We start from the raw sequence: 22,003 nt of genomic DNA, 5'->3' as shown, positions 1-22,003 counted from the left end.
AGACAGCGTGAGCCAAATAATAACATGTAATGAGTGTGACTGTGGAACAGAGACATGAGATCGAGTCTAGCTCTGTGGACTGCCCCGCCCAGCTTTAGGGTGGGGGTTGGGTGCGCACTCACCTGTCATCCGTACGCAGCCCGGTGTCCCACGTCCCGTACTGGCTGTCCGTCTCCTGGACGAGCGTGTCCGTGTCCCGCCCCTCCTCCTCAGCGCCCGCACACCGCTTCAGCTGCTCCTGAGAGCCCCACACACACACGCACAGGGAGTGAGGGATGGAGAAAGGGATGACGGAAGGACAGAAGGGGATGAGAGGAGAGATAAGAGGGAGAGGAGTGAGTGAGTGCTTCTGCAGGACGACAGTTCGCGGGCCGGAGATGTTTGTTGCCGTTGCTGGGTGTGACATCACAAGGACAGATGAGGACAGGCCAGAGACAGTGTTCGGAAACTACACAGGACTGCACAGCTGCAGATTATATACGCCAATCAGATGCTGTATTCTTGAAGTTCTGCATCTACCATTGAAGCAGCAACTTTCCAATTTGACAAATGTGATGATTATTCATGAAGAGGCAAGCCCAAGGATGAAACTATGGCCATGTCTATGGCTATGGAAACTAAGACATTCTACCCTTGAGCATGCTAGCCCCTTCACAAACTAGCAAAGCATCAATAACTCCTGTAAGGAACTGCAATCTGCTGCAGTAAAGCAGCAGTAGAAGAAGGCCGTCTGGCTGAGGATCTGTGGCATAGCTGGAGCCTCCCAAGTGGGTCTGTTTGTTGGAGCGTCTTTCTGACTTGCTGCACAAACCGAAAGGCGGTTTGGCAGATGAGAAAGCCGGGGCTAGCGGGGGCTAACGGGGGCTAGCGGGGGCTAGCGGGGGCTAACGGAGGCTAGCGGGCTCCGCTGGACGGCGCTCGGGCAGGGGACTGGGCTGCGGGAGGAGGAGCTGAGGGGAAGGGCTAACAAAGACAGCGGGACAGCGCTAAGTGTGCGCGGTTAGCCCTCCGCTCAACCGTGAGTCTTTTAATGAGGCCGTCACAGAGGGCACACTGTCCTCAGCGCTCACGTACGCGCGCGCACACACACACACACACACACACACACACACACACACACACCCGCACACGTACACATGCACGCATACACACACACACACACACACACACACACACCCGCACACGTACACATGCACGCATACACACACACAGGGCCACGCACTCACAGACATACACACCCGCACACGTACACATGCACCTGCACCCACACACAGACACGCACACACAGACACAAATAACCACACACGTACACATGCATACATGCATACACACACACACACACAAAAAGGAAATGAGTAGAGGGGAAAAGAGGTTCTGATGAGCATTGTGGTATCTGAAGGTTTATTCGAGAACATGGACCGGTTGTGGGAAAGACTATGCTGCTGACACTTTGTGGTCACCAATTAAAATATAGGGATGTGCTACTGCTGTAGTTCCCCCTGTAAGAGTTTCAATTTAACATTGAGAATCCCCTGATTTGTGAGGAAGTGTGCTTAAAGCAGCCCTCCACACGAGCGCCTGCAAACAGCATTACAGGACGTTGTCAATTACGGCCTCTTCCTGACAGGAAAAACAGGACGGGGAGCAGTGAGAAGGGAAGAGAGCAGATCCCTACGTCTCACAGCCCATCCCTCACTAATCAGCCCAGTAATCAGCCCGTACCCTGTCCCATTCAGAGCAGACTCACAGCTGGAGCAGGGCCACTTCTGACCTTCAGAGCCTCCGTCCCAGAGCAGAGCAGTGCAGCTGTGCTAGAGCTACGCTACACACACACACACACACACACACCCTACAGCTGTACTAGAGCTACGCTACACACACACACACCCTACAGCTGTACTATAGCTACGCTACACACACACACACACACACCCTACAGCTGTACTACACACACATCCTACAGCCGTACTAAAGCTACGCTACACACACACACACACCCTACAGCTGTACTAGAGCTACGCTACACACACACACACACACACCCTACAGCTGTACTACACACACATCCTACAGCCGTACTAAAGCTACGCTACACACACACACACACACACCCCCTACAGCTGTACTAGAGCTACGCTACACACACACACACACACACCCTACAGCTGTACTAGAGCTACGCTACACACACACACACACACACACCCTACAGCTGTACTAGAGCTACGCTACACACACACACACCCTACAGCTGTACTACAACTATGCTATGCACACACGCACACAACCTAATGCTGTACTACACACACATCCTACAGCTGTACTAGAGTTATGCCACGCACACACACACACACACCCTATAGCTGTACCTTAGCTACGCTACACACACACACCCTACCACCACACTACAGCTATGCTACATACACACGCACACACACACCCTACAGTTGTACTATAGCTGTGGCACACACACAACCCGTTGCTAGTGTTTCACATGCTTCGACACTCAGCCGCACCCATAGAGCACGCTACGCTCCCAGTCACCCACATCCTCACATTCTGTTGACCACAAATACCATCCCAATAGCTACAGTGTTACCTGGCAACCAAACAGTTCCTTAACAACCAGAAGAGTGGCATGGGGAGAGTTTGGCTGCGAGGCCTGAGGAGGGGAGATAAGTGTGCTTTTTTATCAGTGCGTGGGTGTGGGCCTTCTCCGCTCTGGGGTGCGTCTGCGGCACCCGTTCCATTTTAAAAAGCTTCGGAAAAGCCAACCCCGCAGAGCCGTTAGGCCGGGCGCGAGAAGGGCACGCAGACACCAAAAGCACCCACCCCTCAACCCCCCCGGGCCCAACAGGAAGGGCGCGTCCGGGGAAGCGAGAGAACAATGGACGGATGAATGAAGGGAAGAAAGGCGGACCCGGGAGAGAGTGACGCGGGGGAGACGCGGGCGGGCGGGCGGGCGGGCGGGCGGGAGGAAGGGGGCGGGGTTACGTGTCCCGACAGAGCCGCATTCCTCACACCGCCGGCCAGCTACGCGACTCGTGCGCTACACGCGAGCACGCTTCAGGCAGGGACACGCCACATAAACGCTGCTCTTGTTGAGCGCTGAGTCTGACATTCTCACTGGCACAACCGTGCTGGTTACAGCGCTGGCTCCTGTACTTCAGTCGCTCAGTGATTGTATAACAACAGGGAGAGGCCAGATTGCAAAACACTCAAGCCGTCCATAAAGGAGTGCGCAGCTCTTTTTGAAAAAATTTGATAGGTAGAAATGATTTCATCACATCTGGCAACTCAAACGTGTTCAAAACTCACAATCTGTGATTCGTCAGTAATTTTGCTGTAGAATCGTGAGTGTAGTGTCCTGACTCACACTGTCCTACAGTACTGTGACTCAGCATTTCATGTAACCCTTGCTGAAAAGCATTTTAGGAATATACCGTTACACCAAACTGGTTTCACATCGATTTTTCATAATGACTGGAAATATGACTCAACAGGGAGCTTGGGAAGATCCTACACCCAGCCCTGAAGTGCCACCTAGCTGCCCTCACCATGAGCGTACAACTGCGTAGCCATAAAGGCAAAAGCCAACAGCTGTGAACGATAGCGCTACATCAATTCTGGCTTATATGGCCGTTCTTACAGTGCTACCACGAGGCCCTTTGTTAGGCTGTACAATAAGGAAATGATTAGGATTACAAATGGTAATAAAAGTTCCTGAGTGCTCGCCCATACAGTCCCGTAGTTTAGCCTGACAATTTACTGAATTGCACTTGATGTGTTGCTTCCCATTTGGACTCATGCCCTTGCAATGCTACTCCTGCGATATGCACTTAATGGTAAATGGTAAATGGTAAATGGACTGCATTTATATAGCGCTTTTATCCAAAGCGCTTTACAATTGATGCCTCTCATTCGCCAGAGCAGTTAGGGGTTAGGTGTCTTGCTCAAGGACACTTCAACACGCCCAGGGCGGGGTTTGAACCGGCAACCCTCCGAATTGCCAGACAATCGCTCTTACCTCTTGAGCTATGTCGCTATGTACTGCACCACTGCGTAAGTGCTGTGCTGCCAAGAGCAATAACACCCGCTTTAGAGCTTCTGAAAGCGGCTAAAGCCAGAGGTGCCTCCAAAACTCCCCAAGGGGCGGAGCAACAACGAGCTATTAATCACTGACATGTTTGATCCAATCAAAACAATCAATTTCCACAAGGAAGAAAATTATTGGTTCTTCACACCAGTCAGCGTACGATGGCTCCTCCCATTATGGGTTTCAGTAAGTTGTACTGTTAATTCTGCTCAGCCAACGGCCACTCACACCAAACTGTTTGGGGTAGATAAGTCAAAACAAAATATCCGCACAACTTGGCTTCACGAAAACAAGGAAAGGAAAACCTCAAGCTTAACATTTCACCACCACTCACATTCGCTCCTGAAGCCAAATTTCACAGATGCGCTCTTGTTCTGACTAAATTTCCATTATCGACACTGATGCAGATGATAGCACTAGGCCCTTGATGAATGTGAAATACATAAAATTACCAATATTAAATGACTGCCAGGCACTGTTGACTGTAAACTGCAGACTGCTGGCGGCTGTTGCTAGTCTGTGTGCGATACTGGCGCCCGTGACCTTCAGTAGGAGAAAATAAAGCAGCTCTGTGGCCTCACTGTGGTCACCTCCACTTTCCAAACCTCCGCAATGACACAAAATGGCGCGTAATTGCACACTTGAACATGATTTTCCTCATCGCGAAGCCCTATATTTAGATGGCAACTACACAGCCAGCATTTGAGCAATTAAATTCATTGTATCAGTTCGAAGCCGCAAATTATAATGGACGCACCTACGCTTGAAGTAATGTGCCAAGGACATATCAGTTCCCCACGCCTCCTCTGTACACAAAGTCCTCTGTGGACTCATGCAAACTCAAAACTACTTACCTATTTTACATCGACACAAAAGCCTGACAGAAAATACGAGGTGGTATTTAGCCATGGATATAAAACTCAGATGGTGCACATTTGTTTCTTGCTTTTAACTACCTTTTCAATTCCTGATGTAAAGATGAAAGTGACAGAGTGAAACAAATGTTTAAAACATACAATCCTAAACCACTGGCAGTAGTAAGTCAAACAAGCCTCCTCACAGACCACAAACAAGCAGATTAAAAAAACTTTATGGTACCTGCAAAGCACAGCACCTCAAACAAAGCACTGGCAGACATGAGCTGCCAAGAGGTACACCAGAAACAGCCCTCAGCATGGGCCTTTCCACACACACACACACACACTGCACGTACGCAAACACACACACAGCGACCACGCAAACACAGACACAACCACACACACACACACACACACTCGCTGCACGTACGCAAACACACACACAGTGACCACGCAAACACACACACAGTGACCACGCAAACACACACAACCGCACACACACACTCACTGCACATACGCAAACACACAGTGACCACGTAAACACACACACAACTACACACACACACACTCACTGCACGTATGCAGGCACATATACACACAACCACGTACGCAAACACACACACAGTGACCACGCAAACACACACACAGTGACCACGCAAACACACACAACCGCACACACACACTCACTGCACATACGCAAACACACAGTGACCACGTAAAAACACACACAACTACACACACACACACACTCACTGCACGTATGCAGGCACATTTACACATAACCACGTACGCAAACACACACACAGTGACCACGCAAACACACACAACCGCACACACACACTCACTGCACATACGCAAACACACAGTGACCACGTAAACACACACACAACCACACACACACACACACTCACTGCACGTATGCAGGCACATATACACACCACCACGCACGCGTGCACACACACACACACACACAGTGACCACGCAAACACACACACAACCACACACACTGTGCTCATATCCTCCCATTTTTCAGAAAGGCCAGAAATAGGCACGAAACATATGGCATCGCCCTAAAGCAAAAAAAAAAAAAAAAGAAAGAAAAAAAACTTTGTGCAGGTACAATGCACACAACAAAGAGAAACTGGTCCACTGCAGGTCTGCCCTTTTACAGTTGTAATACATCTCTGTGACAGACCTCTATCAGGTCCTGCAAACAAACTGGGGTCCGGGAGAAACCTGCACCCAAAAACAGGTCAGCACCCCCCAGGAGAGTTCTCTGCACACCCCCAAAGCACTGCAGCAGCACAGCCAGCACACCATCAGGCACCACAGAAGAAGAACGAGTCCCAGCCATCCAAACTGCAGTGGGCATGCAGTTCTGCTCTGACAGAGAGAGGGGAGGGATGGGGAATCTGAGTGAGGAACAGGACGTCCCTCTACTCTGAGGGGATTCTGGGATATGAGGGAAGACTGTAAGAGCAGAAGGCGGGAGAAAGGAGGTCAAGAGCTCTGAATTCTGAGGCTCCATCCATAACATTGGACTCTTTAGTACAGCAAACACACTGCACAAACACACACACACACAACACACAATAATACACAATAACACACACACACACACACACACACTCACACACTCAAACACACACACACACACACAATAATACACAATAACACACACACACTCACACACTCAAACACACACACTTTGTATTGCTCCTTTAACATTGCCCAGTTCCTGTCCAGCGCCTGCAGCTTATCACAGTGATTGTTCTGCAGGTTCCAGCCCGGGGGCCTGGTTCTCCTGGCTGACTACAGCCCCCCATTTCCCCTTCATTTAACCCAGCAGAGCCAGGCCTCTGCAGACCCCCCCCCTCCACCCCCCGCTGGCAGCTCAACGCTTCCTGCATCTGTCATAAGACTCTCCTTTTCACGGATCGCCGCCCCCCCCCCCGTATATGGAGCTCCGCTGAGCTTCCCCCCTCTCTGAACATCCAGTCGGGCCGTCCTCCCTAATGCTCCCACCACCACCTGCAGGAAAACCCCAGGCCCCCTAACCGCCCCCCCGCCGCCCCCAAACCCCAACCCCCAACCCCCCTCACTGTACAGCGAGCTAGGCCGTGCTCCCTAATGCTCCCACCACCCTCAGGAAAACCCCCAAGCCCCCAAACTTCCCCCCCACCCATACAGCAAACCAGGCCTTGCTCTTTAATGCTCCCACCACCCTCAGGAAAACCCCCAGGTCCCCAAACCCCCCCCCCCCCCCCCCCCCCAAGTCCCCAAACCCCCCCCTCTCTGTTTTTAATCACAACCGCTTTTGCTTACGAAAGCTGATTCACTTTCAACACTTCTCACCTGAAACTAGACGTTACTCACTGTTCTATATCGGACTTACAGGGGAATCCCACTGCAAAACTACGATGGAATGTTTTTATCTCTTCCTCCAAAAGGTGGGCGTGATTTTGAAACCCCCCAATGTGTTATGCTGCTGGTAATTTGGGGCGGTGGCGTGAAGTGAGCGTGGCGCGCCCGTGTCGCCCACAGAGGAGGCAAACGCGAGACACTGCACGCGCCCGCAGAGACCCACGCCACCCGGAGCACGGGCCAGGCTGCTCCGCCAGCTCCCGCGCCAGCCTGGCGTCCAGCGGGGGCAGACGCTCCGGGGCACGCTGTGCGGAGAAGGGGGGGGGAGAGGAGAGCAGGCGCGAGAACGGCGGCCGTCCCCGAAGCAGAGGAGACGCTCCCCCTCCGGGGACTTCCCCTCCGAGCGTCGCAGGCCGCGGTCACTCGGGCGATGGTATCGTTTCCGTGAGGAATGCGCCGGCGAGGTGCCAGTGCTCGCCTCTCTCTCTCTCGAGCCCCCTGGTGGAGCGAGGCGCCGCTCACTGAGTGATATGAGGGAGGCCGAAGTTCTGACATAAACCCTGAAACTGACCCCCCCCCCTTCCGCCTGGCACCCTCTCACACACGATTCGCTGGACCGCAGCGGTATCCACAGAGACGACCCCTGGCTTCAGATGGTCTGCGTTCGTGTCCAATTCTCTTCCCTGCTCATCCTCCCGTGCCTCACAAACCAACAAAGGTGCCTCACAAACGCCCAACGGTGCTTTAAACATGCCCAAGGGTACCTCGCAAACACCCAAATGTCATTCGGTATGCACTTATCGTACGTCGCTTTGAATAAAAGCATCTGCCAAAAACAATGTAATGTAATGCAAATGTAAAGCTCAACGGTGCCTTACACTCTGAATGGGGTGAAAACAACCGAGTGAAAGGCGAATGAGAGAAGAGACAGAAGATTCAAGAGATACACGGGTAGGGCTCCAGAGAGGAGACTGTAAGATTCCGTGCACATTGCGGTCCTACCAAGACAACAGGTCAGGAGAAAGTGAGAGGGGCAATAATGACAGGGGCGGGGCTACAGAGGAGGAAAGGACAGCTAGCAAGCACAAGCAGACCAAGGGACGGTCAGACAGGGAGGGCGATCGCTGCAATGCTGACAAATTACAGGTCTCAGCGCAGTCTGAGGCTATTATACAACGTCCTGAGTGGAGCAGATGACGAAACGGGGCACAGGGGTGGGGGTGGGGGGCAGAGGGAGCGATGGGGAAGCGAGGGAGGAGGAGAGGAGGAGGCGCAGGGAGGGGCTGCTCTTACGGAGGTGGGGGTGCCCGGGTCGTTGGGGCGCCTCCTCGTGGAGAAGCGCTGCTGGCTGCGCAGGGAGAAGCGGCGGAAGGACTCGCGGCTCCTGGAGGCCAGGCTCCGCAGGGAGGCGGCCCTCTTGAAGGCCCCGCCCCCGTCCTCGGCTCCGCCCCCCCGCTCCACGCCGCCGGACACCAGGTTGAGCGCCCCCTGCAGGGACCGGCGCACGTTGCCCACCCAGCCGGACACCTGCGAGTGCGCCACCGACAGCTTGTCTCCCAGGTACTCCATGGCTCCGGGCGACCGCCCCGCGGACTCCATTTTTTAACGCCGCCCCAATTCCCGGGGTCGGGGGCCGCAGAGCCGGGCGCTAGTCCTCCGACCGGACCCAGGGGCGCCGGGTTCGGGTGTCAGTAACGCGGCCTGTTTTACGGGGCGGTGCTCGGCCCTGGCGCTCACACACACACACACACACACACACACACACACACACGCTGCAGTACTCCTCTCCGGCTCACTGGGGCCTCGGTGCCGGTCGGGTCGGGTCGGGTCGGGTCGATGCGGCGCCGGGTCTCCTTCCCTTTTCGGCGGGCGGTGGGAGGCGTCCCTCTTTCGGCTGGCCGAGCTCGGAGCGGGTCTGATCTCTCGGAGCGGGTCTGATCTCTCGGAGCGGGTCTGATCTCTCGGAGCGGGTCTGATCTCTCGGAGCGGGTCTGATCTCTCGGAGCGGGTCTGATCTCTCGGAGCGGGTCTGATCTCTCGGAGCGGGTCTGATCTCTCGGAGCGGGTCTGATCTCTCGGAGCGGGTCTGATCTCTCGGAGCGGGTCTGATCTCACGCCGCAGACCAGCTAAGAATGAGAGCCCTTCTGTGAGCGCGAGCTAATCATAGTGACAGCCCCAGCTGTGAGAGAGCCAAACAGCAATTATGCGCCCGAGCCGGGCGGCCGCTCCTGGAAGCACGGCTTTGTGTCGCTCCGCAAGCCGGCGGGTTCAGCACCATCCTCGCTGCGGCGGCGGTGTCGGATCCCAAACGTGCGCAGGTGCGCCAGCGAACGCCACGGAACCTCGGGTTCACATCCGCATACGCGCGCCGCACAGCCGACTGGAGGAGCTCACGCTTCTGCGTAGGTGAATAACCACAGTCTGTTCAGGAAGGAGCGGGACTCTGGCACACACACACACACACACACACACACACACACACGTACGTACGCTAAACTTCTCAGCGCTCAGGAGGCTGCGGCGTGCGGCTACGCTAGGCTACGGCAGCACAGGCGCATTCTGCACATTCGCGTGTTCCGACCTGACAGTCCGCACTGCTGCTCCAGGCGGTCTCCCCCTCTCCTCGGGCGCGGAAGCCAAATCCCACAGGCCGGCCCCGGGACCCTCGCTCCGGGCCCCCAGCGGACCCTCCGCTTTCAGGAAAACTTTTACAAGAAGGAAAAGAGCCGCTGACGGTAGCAGTGTGGCGGCGGGGGGGGGGGGGGAGGGGGGTGGTAGGAGAACGGTCCGATGCAGTCCCACAGTTCTGCTCTCTCCAGCCCGACGTGAACAAGGGAGCGGCAACACACAGCGAGATAACAAAATAAAAAAAATAAAAACAAAAAAAAAAGCGCTCAACCTGAGGGGGAAAAGCCGCGGAAAAGAAAAGACGCGCGTGGAAGTGGAGGCGGTAGTGTCGCGCTGAGGAAGACTCCCGAGGAGGGGAACGACGGCAGCTGGCGAGTCTCCGGAGTGTCCTGACTCCCGCTCCTGCAGGTACTGGCAGGTACGGGACAAATGCGTCAGCCGCTCTCTCCCGCGGTCGCACCGCTATAGGACTGACGCTCGAGGAGAGGAGAGGGAGGGAGGGAGGGAGAGAGAGAGTGGGAGGGAGGGAGGGAGGGAGGGAGAGAGAGAGTGGGAGGGAGGGAGGGAGGGAGGGAGGGAGGGGGCGGGCTGTAATTTGTGGCTCTGGAGCGGAGCGTGATATATGTTCTGCGGAGCTGTGTCGTCAGCCTGTTCAGGCTTGCAGCGCTGGGGAGAATTCTCACAGGCGCACTGAGCGTGGGGGGGGGGGGGGAGTGGGCAGGAAACAAGGCAAGGGGGAGGGGTTAAAGAGAGAGAGCAAGAGAGACAGAGAGATAGAGAGGGAGAGAAAGAGAAGGGCTGGGTGTTTATATAATGCCGTCACTGATCCCATTTCCCTGTGAAAGCAAGGGACAGGAAGAGACAGGTGGGAGGGCAGGAGTCCTAAGTCTGTGTTTGTTTGTTTGTGTGTGTGTGTGTGTGTGTGTGTGTTTGTGTAATTGCACACAAGTGTGTGAGATGCACACTTGCAGTAGGAGATTAAAAATTCTTGGGGGAGTGATCACGGCATACCTGGTTCTTTTGCTAAACAAATACCATTCATAAAGATGCAAAAATCCCACAAAGCCAAAACACCCCTTTGCTTTCACCTTGTTCCCTTCCCTTATAGTGGACTAATTGTTTTCAAACTTGTTAAAGTGACTACAGGAAAAAATACTGTATATGACACCAGAAACTGTAAGGAAATTCCCAGAAAATACCACCAGTTTCAGAATATACTCGGTTGTACAAAACTCATCCGTTGTAAACTGGCACCACCTGGTGGCTCCTTTTAATACTGCAGATACCATGCGACGTTCAGCCTAAAACCTCCCGAAGCAGTTCCTTCTAGGAAGCCACAGTAATCCCCACAGGAAAAGAGGAAAAGCCTCCATCCAGTTTAGCTAGTGAAATAATACTGCTGATAGCCCAACACTTTGGCCTAAAAAAGCCCTAAATATAATGAGATGGGTCCTTGTCAACTGGAGTCAGGCACTGAAAGGTAGGCCTCAGTTCAGCCAGGCGTCTACGCGCGATTCTGCGCGATGAACCCATTTAGCTGCCATTGCCCATCCAGAGAGCCCCTCACAGAGCCCGGGAGCGGCGGCGAGCTGTTAAATCCTCCAGGACAGGAGGGGGCAGCACTGTGAAAGACTGTTTCAGTGCTCTCAGAGCCTTCACAGCGCCCGGGGCCTTCGTCAAATGGCCGCAGAATCGGCTTCATGAATCCGCAGCAGGCGACATATTAACACGGTCTCCTCAGGTTCCTCTCACTACAGTCCGGGGCATCATGCAGCTGACGCACAGTCATAACAGTCACTTACTACTGCGGGAACGGCGAGTGCATCATACAGATAAAGTGTATCGATGCATCATACAGATGAGGTGTACAGTATCAGTGTGTGAGTGGGAACTGAGCAGTCCAGCTGGTTCTAGCTGGTCTCTCTCTCACACACACACACACACACAGCCTCAGCACGACCCCTGCGCAGGTCTGGCGGCTCGGCCTGACCTCACTTCCTGCTTCAGACGGCGCACAGTTCCTGTCGCAGGCCTGCATGCCCATATTACATTGCATTACATTTATTTGGCTGACGCTTTTAGCCTAAGCGACGTACAATAAGTGCAACACTAAAGGTCATTGGACACAGGTCCAATAAGGCAGAAGTATCCAAAGCCGTGGACTTCAAGTCCAGTTCACACAGTAAGCATAGGCTAAGTCAGTCAAGTTATGACAAGTCAAACTTGTATTGAGGCATGACGACAAGAGATGTGATATAGAGCTACAGCGTTAAGATGATAATACAAGTGCAACACAAATGTGCTCGATGAAGATACAACCGAAGCATGAAAGTGCTAGAAGTTCAAGATGGAAGTGATACTACGCCCTCGTGCGTCCCAAGCACGTCCGCAACCAAGCCCTAATTCGAGGTGAGGGCGAAGAGACAGCAGGAAGAGAGCTTTTAGAAGACAGCCCACTCAGAAATAAAAAGAGACACATGTCCGTTGAGCATCTTCCTCTCTGGCTCAGACAGGAAACTGCAGGCGGAGAGAAGATGGCAAATGGAGACTCGATAATGAAGACAACGAGAGTTCAGGGAGGTGAAGACAGATGAAGGAGAATAAAAATACACAGAGCGGGAGGAGAAGAGACGCTCTGAAGCCCTCACCTCCGCGCGTAGCACACAAACACAGCTTCGTACACAAACACAGCTTCGTACCTAAACAGAGCTTCATACACAAACACAGCTTCGTACACAAACACAGCTTCGTACGCAAACACAGCTTCGTACACAAACACAGCTTCGTACACAAACACAGCGTAGCACACAAACACAGCTTCGTACCTAAACACAGCTTCGTACCTAAACACAGCTTCGTACACAAACACAGCTTCGTACACAAACACAGCTTCGTACACAAACACAGCTTCGTACACAAACACAGCTTCGTACGCAAACACAGCTTCGTACACAAACACAGCTTCGTACGCAAACACAGCTTTGTACGCAAACACAGCTTCGTACACAAACACAGCTTCATACACAAACACAGCTTCGTACGCAAACACAGCTTCGTACACAAACACAGCTTCGTACACAAACACAGCTTCGTACACAAACACAGCTTCGTACGCAAACACAGCTTCGTACACAAACACAGCTTCGTACGCAAACACAGCTTTGTACCTAAACACAGCTTCGTACACAAACACAGCTTCGTACACAAACACAGCTTCGTATGCAAACACAGCTTCGTACCTAAACACATATTCGCAGAGTTGCGAGTCTCACAACTTATAATCGCGACTTATACCCGCACCCCTCCAATATCCAAACCGTGTAGTTCCCTTCTACACCCAAACTGTGCATTTCCCTTCCACACCCAAACAGTGCATATAAATCCTGTACCCAAACCGTGCATTCCAGTCCTAATATATATGCACACTGCCCCTGTACCCACACTGTAGACTTCACCCTCTACACAAATGACAAAGGTGCAGGACTGTAGCAGAACTACAGCACTCTGCTCACAGTAAGTACACACAGACACTCTCGCTCCATCTGAGGCACACTAAACAGCAGAATGGCTCTGAGAGAGAGGTGCTGGTCGATCAAGCCATTACTCTTCTCTAAAAGAGAAGCATTACCGCACGCCACCCCCCGCGCCCGGGCCTCACTCACGGCCCGGGACAGGCGCCCCTCACTTACCCACAGCCACTGCAGCGGTCTGGGGCACCAGGGGCACCCGTAGTACTCCATCTCCCCCGCGCCTTCCCCCCTCTCTCTCCGGGAGGGGACCGTAATGCCTGCGCTGCCCAAGAGCCTGACACTAGAGCCGCAATCAATGGAGCTTCCTCCTCGTATGACCCAGCCCACGGAGAGATGGAGAGAGACGGACAGGATGTATAATTTATGAGCTCAGCTCGCACTTCCTCTCAGAGCAAACCGCAGGTGGGCCGGCGAGCTCTTGCGCAGTCCCGCGCGCGGCCGCGAGCGCTGAAAGGCTGACACACAGGAACAGACCGCAGCGACACAGGTTCCCTTATTAAACGTTTCTGTTTCACATCACACACACACAGTGCGCTACTGTTGACGAGAGGAAACCGTCCGCCACTTCCTCCCGACCCCCCAACGCCTCCTCCGCTGACGCCTGCGGACAGCCTGTCCCAATGACCCACACTCACAGGAAAGCGGAGAGACCAGATCGCGGTAACTGTAGAGCCACAACACACTGATCCAGCTGATCTGGTTTCTAACCTCGTCCAGGGCAAGGCGATATTTCTGAACTGACACTGAGCGTGTGCCGGGGGAAAGGCAGTGCTGAACTGAGGGATGCAAGAGAGACCCAAAGCACAGGCCAAGGCTTTGCACAGAAATACCCCTATCAGACATTTAACCACACACAGGCCATGTCCTCAACTGAAACCTACAGGGCCACATCAAAACACTAGACTTCACCGATGTTTTTCCTCCTCTGACCACCAGATGTCAGCAGAGATGTACGCAAGGCCACGGAACCCAGAATAGTAACTTCTAGGTCAATGCCCAAGGCAACCATTCACCAACCCAATGCATTGAGCAGTTCATCCTATTATTTTCCTCTTACATCACATCCAGACACAATTAAAGCTCTCGGCTTAGATAGGTAAATATATACATGTATGCAGAACTTTTTGGCTCACCGGCCACTGTAGCTAGTGGTTTTTCCAAAGTTACTAGCCACTCCGCATTTTCACCAGTCAAAATCACCCCCAATCCACCCCCTGTAATAAATATAAGTATTTGGACAATGTAACTGCATGAATTTGTTTGAGTATAATCATTTTATTTGAACAGAAACCATTACAGCCATCCATCCTCAGTAAACTCTGTGTGTGATCTTTGCCATGAATATTCTCCAAGTGTCAGAGCAGAGAATGAAATGTATGTACATGGATCCACAATTTGAAATAATGTTGATCAAACATGCAAATTTGTGATGCAAATGAAAATGATTCTATGACTCGCCTACAGGCATCTGAGGAGAACTGGCTATACCGGATGGTATTGAGCATTATGTGAACACAATGAGCGTACGTTCATTTAATAGCATCAAAGCTGAAGCTCTGCTGATGTGCTTTCATTCTTTTTTTTTTTGTTTTACTTTATTTATAAATTACAATTACAAATGATCAGCATTGGCAATGTGGCAATAACTACACCTGTGTGGGCTTACGCACTGTATGCCACTGGTTAAACTGAACACTGCTACAAGCCCTTGCTTCTTTTCTTATTTTGCAGCACTAAATAACCTAAAGCGACTCTGAAAGCACAGAACTGCCTGTTGTTGAAGTTCATGCTCCTTTACAGAGCGACTGTTGTTTTCTGTTCGGTGCTGAAATCGTTGTCACTTCTGTGTTTTCCAATCAGAACAGGAGAATCTGAGCTCCCCACTGGCGAGGACTGTCACTGAGCAAACACTCTGATGCCAGAATGAGCACAGGTATACACACCTGTACGCGGTGCCGTGTTTGACTGTTTGATTTCGGCCGAGTTCGCCATCTCCCGCGGAAGAAGCAAGAGAGAGAGGGCAAAGTACATGGCCAATGGGAGTCTCCGTTGTAGCCACATAATTCACTTTTTGAAGGAGCAGGCTATTTGAATGAAAGAGTAAGCACCTAATACAGTGACTACTGAGTGTATATACAGTTGAGGTCGAAAGTTTCCATACACCTGCAAAGCAAATTTACTTCATGGCAGTTTTGAGGTTCCAATTATTTCTACAAGTCTTATTTTTCTTTGATGGAATGATTGGATCTTATACTTGTTTGTCACAAAAAAACATTCATGAAATTTGGTTTTGTAATATATTTATTGTGAGTTCTCTGAAAACAAAAATATACAAACAGGTTCAGAAATAAACATACAGCGCTTCTAATATTTGGTCGCATGACCTTTAGCCATCTTAACCTCAAGTAGACGCTTTTGGTAGCCATCCACAAGTTTCTGGCAAGCTTGTGGTTGAATCTTGGACCACTCCTCTTGACAAAATTGGTACAGTTCGACTAAATTTGTTGGCTTCCTGATACGGACTTCTCTCTTCAGCAGTGTCCACATGTTCTCGATGGGGTTGAGGTCGGGACTCTGTGAAGGCCATTCTAAAACCTTAATTCTAGCCTGGTTTAGCCATTCCTTCACCACTTTTGAGGTGTGTTTGGGGTCATTGTCTTGTTGGAAGACCCAGCTGCGTCCAAGACCCAACTTTCTAGCAGATGGATTCAGGTTGTCCTCAAGGATTTTGAGGTAATCCTAATTTTTCATGATTCCGTCTATTTTTTGTAATGCACCAGTTCCACTGGCAGCAAAACATCCCCAGAGCATAATACTACCACCCCTGTGCTTGACGGTAGGGATGGTGTTCTTGGGGTTGAAGGCCTCACCTTGTTCCCTCCAAACATATCTCTGGTCATTGTGGCCAAATAACTCAATTTTTGTCTCATCTGACCACAGGACCTTCCCCCAGAAGGTTGTATTTTTGTCCATGTGGTCATTTGAGAACTTGAGTCGAGCCTTAAGGTGCCGGTTCTGGAGCAAGGGCTTCCTTCTTGCACAGCAGCCTCTCAGACCATGGCCATGTAAAACACGTTTGACTGTGGACTTTGATATTTGTATTCCATCAGCATGCAATTCATTGCAGATCTGCTTCTTGGTGATTCTTGGTTGCATCTTGACCAGCCTGACCAATTTTCTCTCAGCAGCAGGGGAGAGCTTGCGTTTTCTTCCTGTTCGTGGCAGTGACACAACCACTCCATGCACTTTAAACTTAGAAATAATGGTTTGCACAGTAGATCTTGGTACCTGTAACAGCTTTGCAATGGCTCCGAGTGACTTTCCTGACTTGTTCAAGTCAATTATATGCTTTTTCAGATCCATGCTGAGCTCTTTTGACCTTCCCATTGTAGTGCAGGCTGGTTGTGACTAACGAGCCCTTTTTAAATTGCCTCAGAGAAGTCATCAGCTGTAGTCAATCATGATCACTCACAAGGAGTTAAGGGGCCATGCCACAAAGGAAATTTGATTGTCACAACTTTCTACATCATCAAAATAGATAATTTAAGTTGCTGTATGTTTATTTCTGAACCTGTTTGTATATTTTTGTTTTCAGAGAACTCACAATAAATATATTACAAAACCAAATTTCATGAATGTTTTTTTGTGACAAACAAGTATAAGATCCAATCATTCCATCAAAGAAAAATAAGACTTGTAGAAATAATTGGAACCTCAAAACTGCCATGAAGTAAATTTGCTTTGCAGGTGTATGGAAACTTTCGACCTCAACTGTATATATATATATATATTTAGAGCATTTGGTCTGGGTTTGTTTGCGTTGAATGTGATATATGTGCTAATCAGTAAAATATACCAGAGTAGGAAGTAACAGGGGTGAAGGTGTGTTAGGGAAACCATGCCTGTTTTGTGACTCATCAACATTCTGTTTATAAACCACACACTTAAAAAAACCTCCTTTCCCAGTGATCAAACTGCATTCCTACTCCACCCTGCGTCCGAGAGCTGACACACCGACGCCCGCGAAGTGACACTCTCACACTCTCACGCTCTCACACTCACACTCTCACACTCACGCTCACACTCACACTCTCACACACTCACACGCTCACACGCTCACACTCTCACACACTCACGCTCACACACTCACGCTCACACTCTCACACTCACGCTCTCACACACTCACACGCTCTCACGCTCTCACGCTCACACTCTCACACGCTCACACTCACACGCTCACGCTCACACTCACACTCACACTCACACTCACACTCACACTCTCACACTCTCACACTCTCACGCTCACACTCTCACACGCTCACACGCTCACACGCTCACTTCACGGTTCGTGCGCACAGCCAACAAATCATTTACCCAATTTTGCAGAAGTACCGCGTGGCAACCTGCCCCGTGGTGGAGACCAGAAGCAGCAGGACAAATGCAGCCCCACACTACGCTCCACAGGCCAAGCTTGAACCGCACACCTGAGCACCAACGGACCAGATCCCACCGTACGGGGCAGAGGAGCGCGGTTCGGCTCGGTGTGCTGCGGGAGCGCCCGTGCCGAGGGGTCAGGGGGTGTGTGTGTTTTTCGGAGGGTAAGAGCTCACCCAGGAGCGCAGGTCCTTCTCCCGGTGGGCGCTGCGGCTCCTCATGCGGGACAGCGGCCCCTCCAGGGGGCTCTCCGCCGGCGCCGACCTGCGCGACACGCTCCGCGACCGCGCCCGCGTCAGGTCCTGAGCACACACACGCACACACACAGACACGCACACACAGACCAGACACAGACACACGCACACACACAGACACGCACACACAGACCAGACACAGACACACGCAGACACAGACACGCAGACACACAGACCAGACAGAGACACACACAGACCAGACACAGACACACACAGACACACGCAGACCAGACATGCACACACAGACCAGACAGAGACACACACAGACCAGACACAGACACACACAGACACACGCAGACCAGACACACACACACACACACACAGACCAGACACAGACACACACACGCACACACAGACCAGACACAGACACGCAGACCAGACACAGACCAGACACGCAGACCAGACACGCACACACAGACCAGACACAGACACACACAGACACACGCAGACACACACAGACCAGACACAGACACACAGACCAGACAGAGACACACACAGACACACGCAGACCAGACACAGACAGAGACAGAGACACACAGACCAGACACAGACCAGACACAGACACACGCAGACACACACACACACACACACACACACACACACACACACACACAGACCAGACACACAGACACACACACAGAGACAGAGATACACACAGACACACACAGACCAGACACACGCAGAGACACACACACACACACACACACAGACCAGACACACGCAGACACAGACACACAGACATAGACACACACACAGACCAGACACACGCAGACACAGACACACACAGACACAGACACAGACACAGACACAGACACAGACACAGACACACACAGACAGAAACACAGCCCCCGTCAGTGAAACAGCAGGTCACCAAAGGCAAACAGAAAAAGAACGCTGTCGGGAAGCGGCAAACACCCACGCTGCAGACGGGAATATTCAGAGTTAAAACAACTCTCCTGGAGGCCACTGTGCTGCGACAGCACATCTTACCCCAGGAGGAGGCATTCACAGATCTTACCCCAGGGGGAGTCACTCACAGATCTTACCCCAGGGGGAGTCACTCACAGATCTTACCCCAGGGGGAGTCACTCACAGATCTTACCCCAGGGGGAGTCACTCACAGATCTTACCCCAGGAGGAGGCATTCACAGATCTTACCCCAGGGGGAGTCACTCACAGATCTTACCCCAGGGGGAGTCACTCACAGATCTTACCCCAGGAGGAGGCATTCACAGATCTTACCCCAGGGGGAGTCACTCACAGATCTTACCCCAGGGGGAGTCACTTACAGATCTTACCCCAGGAGGAGGCATTCACAGATCTTACCCCAGGGGGAGTCACTCACAGATCTTACCCCAGGGGAGAGGGACTCACAGAGTATGACTCCACCTGGGTAAAAGTATTCAATAAACGCTGACATTTTTTCTAAATTCATGTAAACACCGTGGTAATGGCACTAATAATAACGCACATAAGCAAGCACAAGCATGCATATGAACACAGTCATCACCATACATTACAATAAAAAGGTATATGTACCTACACTATGCACAGCACTCCTATACCAACAATGTGCATATCCTATACACACCCTGTGTAACTTCTATACCTAACAGTGCATTTAAGTCCTATACCCAAACAGTGCACTCTTTCACTCCAATACCTAAACTACAGATGGTGATTTTCAATTATTTCACAGATCAAGGGATCGCATTTTGTGATCGATTCCTAGCAATGAGGAAGAATCTATTTTTATAATGCATATTGGTCACGTGGCACCATTTGTTGAAAATGCTTGCAGGCATAACAATGCAAATCAGTTTTCCCATCATAATAAAGCCTTAATGCTTAGCCTACTGCGTCAATAAACACAGTCAGCTCCCAACTGACTCCTACAAAGCCAGTATACAACGGCTTGGCTGAATACTCAGTTCTGATTGGCTAGGACGTGTGCATTATTTTTCCACATACGCCCAGCTATGAAGTAGCACCTGCAAAAGTTCAGCCACCACTCTAAATTGATGCGCATCAATTTTTGATTTGATAAATGAAGTGGAAATTTGTAGGAGTTAGCAAGCCAACAGTTGCAATACAATAATTCTAACAGTGTCAGCTTGATGTCCATGCTTGAGAAAGTGAAACTGCGCATTTCAGTCCAATGCTCAAACTGAGCATTTCAGTGCTATACCTAAACTGTGCATTTCAGTCCAATGCTCAAACGGAGCATTTCAGTGCTATACCTAAACTGCGCATTTCAGTCCAATGCTCAAACTGAGCATTTCAGTGCTATACCTAAACTGTGCATTTCAGTCCAATGCTCAAACTGAGCATTTCAGTGCTATACCTAAACTGCGCATTTCAGTCCTATGCTCAAACTGAGCATTTCAGTGCTATACCTAAACTGTGCATTTCAGTCCAATGCTCAAACTGAGCATTTCAGTGCTATACCTAAACTGTGCTGTGGTGTGGGGATGGCTGGTTTAAGCAGGCACACCTGCCCTGGGTCAAGCTAATTAGACCTGGCCAATTGGATAATTGGCCAGGCTAATTGGACCCAGGAACAGGAGTGGCTGCACCTGTGCGTAGTGAGGTAATCACTGCGCACAGGTTAAATCGGCCATCCCCACCCACACCAGGGAGCTCTCTGTCATGACAGGGTTTAACATCTGCTCATTTGGCTATACCATCTTGCCAAACCCTCGTGGAATAAATGTGGACTGTTTTAACATCATCTCCCTGTGTCTCTGTGCTGGAGGGCCCCAAGGAAAGCCACTTCGGTGGCCTGTGGCAGGCGTGTTTGTCACATGTGCATTTCAGTCCAATGCTCAAACTGAGCATTTCAGTGCTATACCCAAACTATGCATGTCATTAGCCCTCTCTCACCTTGGCCTGAAGGCTTTGCTGTCCTCGAAGGGCCACTGACTCTCCTCTCTGGACCAGCGGCACAGGAGCGACAGGTTCCCGGGGCAACCAGGGAGACTCCAGGAAGGCGAGGTCGGCGTAACCATGGCGATTAGACTGAGGAGCGGCAGCCCCTACGGTCTCCCTCCCGGGAGAGGGCGCCCAGGCGGCGGAGTCGACGGGCAGACCGGACCAGCGGCGCTCGGGGACCAGGCTGGGGGCCGCCAGCCTCTCCTCGTGCGCCAGCAGCAGCTGCTCCAGGATGGGCTTGCCGGCCGGCTTCTGGGGGGGCTCGGGGGCCGCCCAGCCGCCAGGGGCAGGGGGAGCGTCTCCCCCTCGGTGCTCCCAGAACTCCAGCTGGGAGGCGGACCACACGGGGCCGGGCCTCCCGAAGGGCCTCTCCGGGGCCTCGGGGGTGCGGGGCTGGCCCTGGATGCCCGCCGCGGGGAAGGCCGGGCCCGGCGGGGAGGGGCGGGGCTGGGAGCGGAAGGAGTCGATGTCCAGGATGCCGGGCCGGTAAGCGTCCTCCGCGCGCGGGGAGGGCAGCTTGGACCGGACGCTGCCGGGGTCGCTGCCCTGGGAGACCTTAAAGTGCCGGTCGGCCAGGGACACGGAGTCCAGGTCCAGCACCCCGGGCCTGAGCGACGACATCACTTCCTCCCTTCTCATCGTTTCCCTCTCCCGCTCCACAGCCCTCTGTCTCTCCATTTCTTGCTGCTGCAGCAGCTGCCTCACTCGCTCCTGCTCTCTCTCCTTCCCCTCTCTCTCTGCTCGTCTCTGCTTCTCCAGCTCCAACAGCTGTCTCTCCATCTCTTTCTGCCTCTGCATCTCCCTCTGTCTCTCCATCTCTTTCTGCCTCTCCATCTCCCTCTGTCTCTCCATCTCTTTCTGCCTCTCCATCTCCCTCTGTCTCTCCATCTCTTTCTGCCTCTCCATCT

The 22,003-nt window shown here is 52.0% G+C and overlaps 1 protein-coding gene and 1 long non-coding RNA gene across 3 annotated transcripts in view; one reads left to right on the top strand and one right to left on the bottom strand.

Annotated features, from left to right (window-relative positions):
- Nucleotides 1-21,879, bottom strand: part of LOC118206498 (uncharacterized protein KIAA1671-like) — a 31,807-nt gene extending 9,928 nt beyond the window's left edge. Inside the window, exons 1-3 of one of the 2 annotated variants that reach the window (XM_035379277.1) lie at nt 21,048-21,879; nt 18,087-18,212; nt 123-238 (exon numbers count right to left, since the gene is read on the bottom strand). In XM_035379277.1, the coding sequence (XP_035235168.1) occupies nt 123-238; nt 18,087-18,212; nt 21,048-21,875 (1,070 nt within the window). In that variant the 5' untranslated portion in view covers nt 21,876-21,879. The remainder of the gene's footprint in view (nt 1-122; nt 239-18,086; nt 18,213-21,047) is intronic. The other variant, XM_035379278.1, reaches the window with a different exon arrangement.
- On the top strand, nt 10,126-18,215 carry LOC118206499. The gene is made up of 3 exons (XR_004761205.1): nt 10,126-10,364; nt 15,337-15,409; nt 17,863-18,215. It is a non-coding gene; the product is annotated as an uncharacterized LOC118206499 (long non-coding RNA).
- Nucleotides 21,880-22,003: the final 124 nt, after the last annotated feature.

The sequence above is a fragment of the Anguilla anguilla genome, chromosome 10 (genome assembly GCF_013347855.1).
Source record: "Anguilla anguilla isolate fAngAng1 chromosome 10, fAngAng1.pri, whole genome shotgun sequence".
In the NCBI taxonomy this organism is placed as follows: Eukaryota; Metazoa; Chordata; class Actinopteri; order Anguilliformes; family Anguillidae; genus Anguilla; species Anguilla anguilla.
Note: the sequence above shows the minus strand (reverse complement) of the source record. Positions and strands in the feature narration are given on the sequence as shown.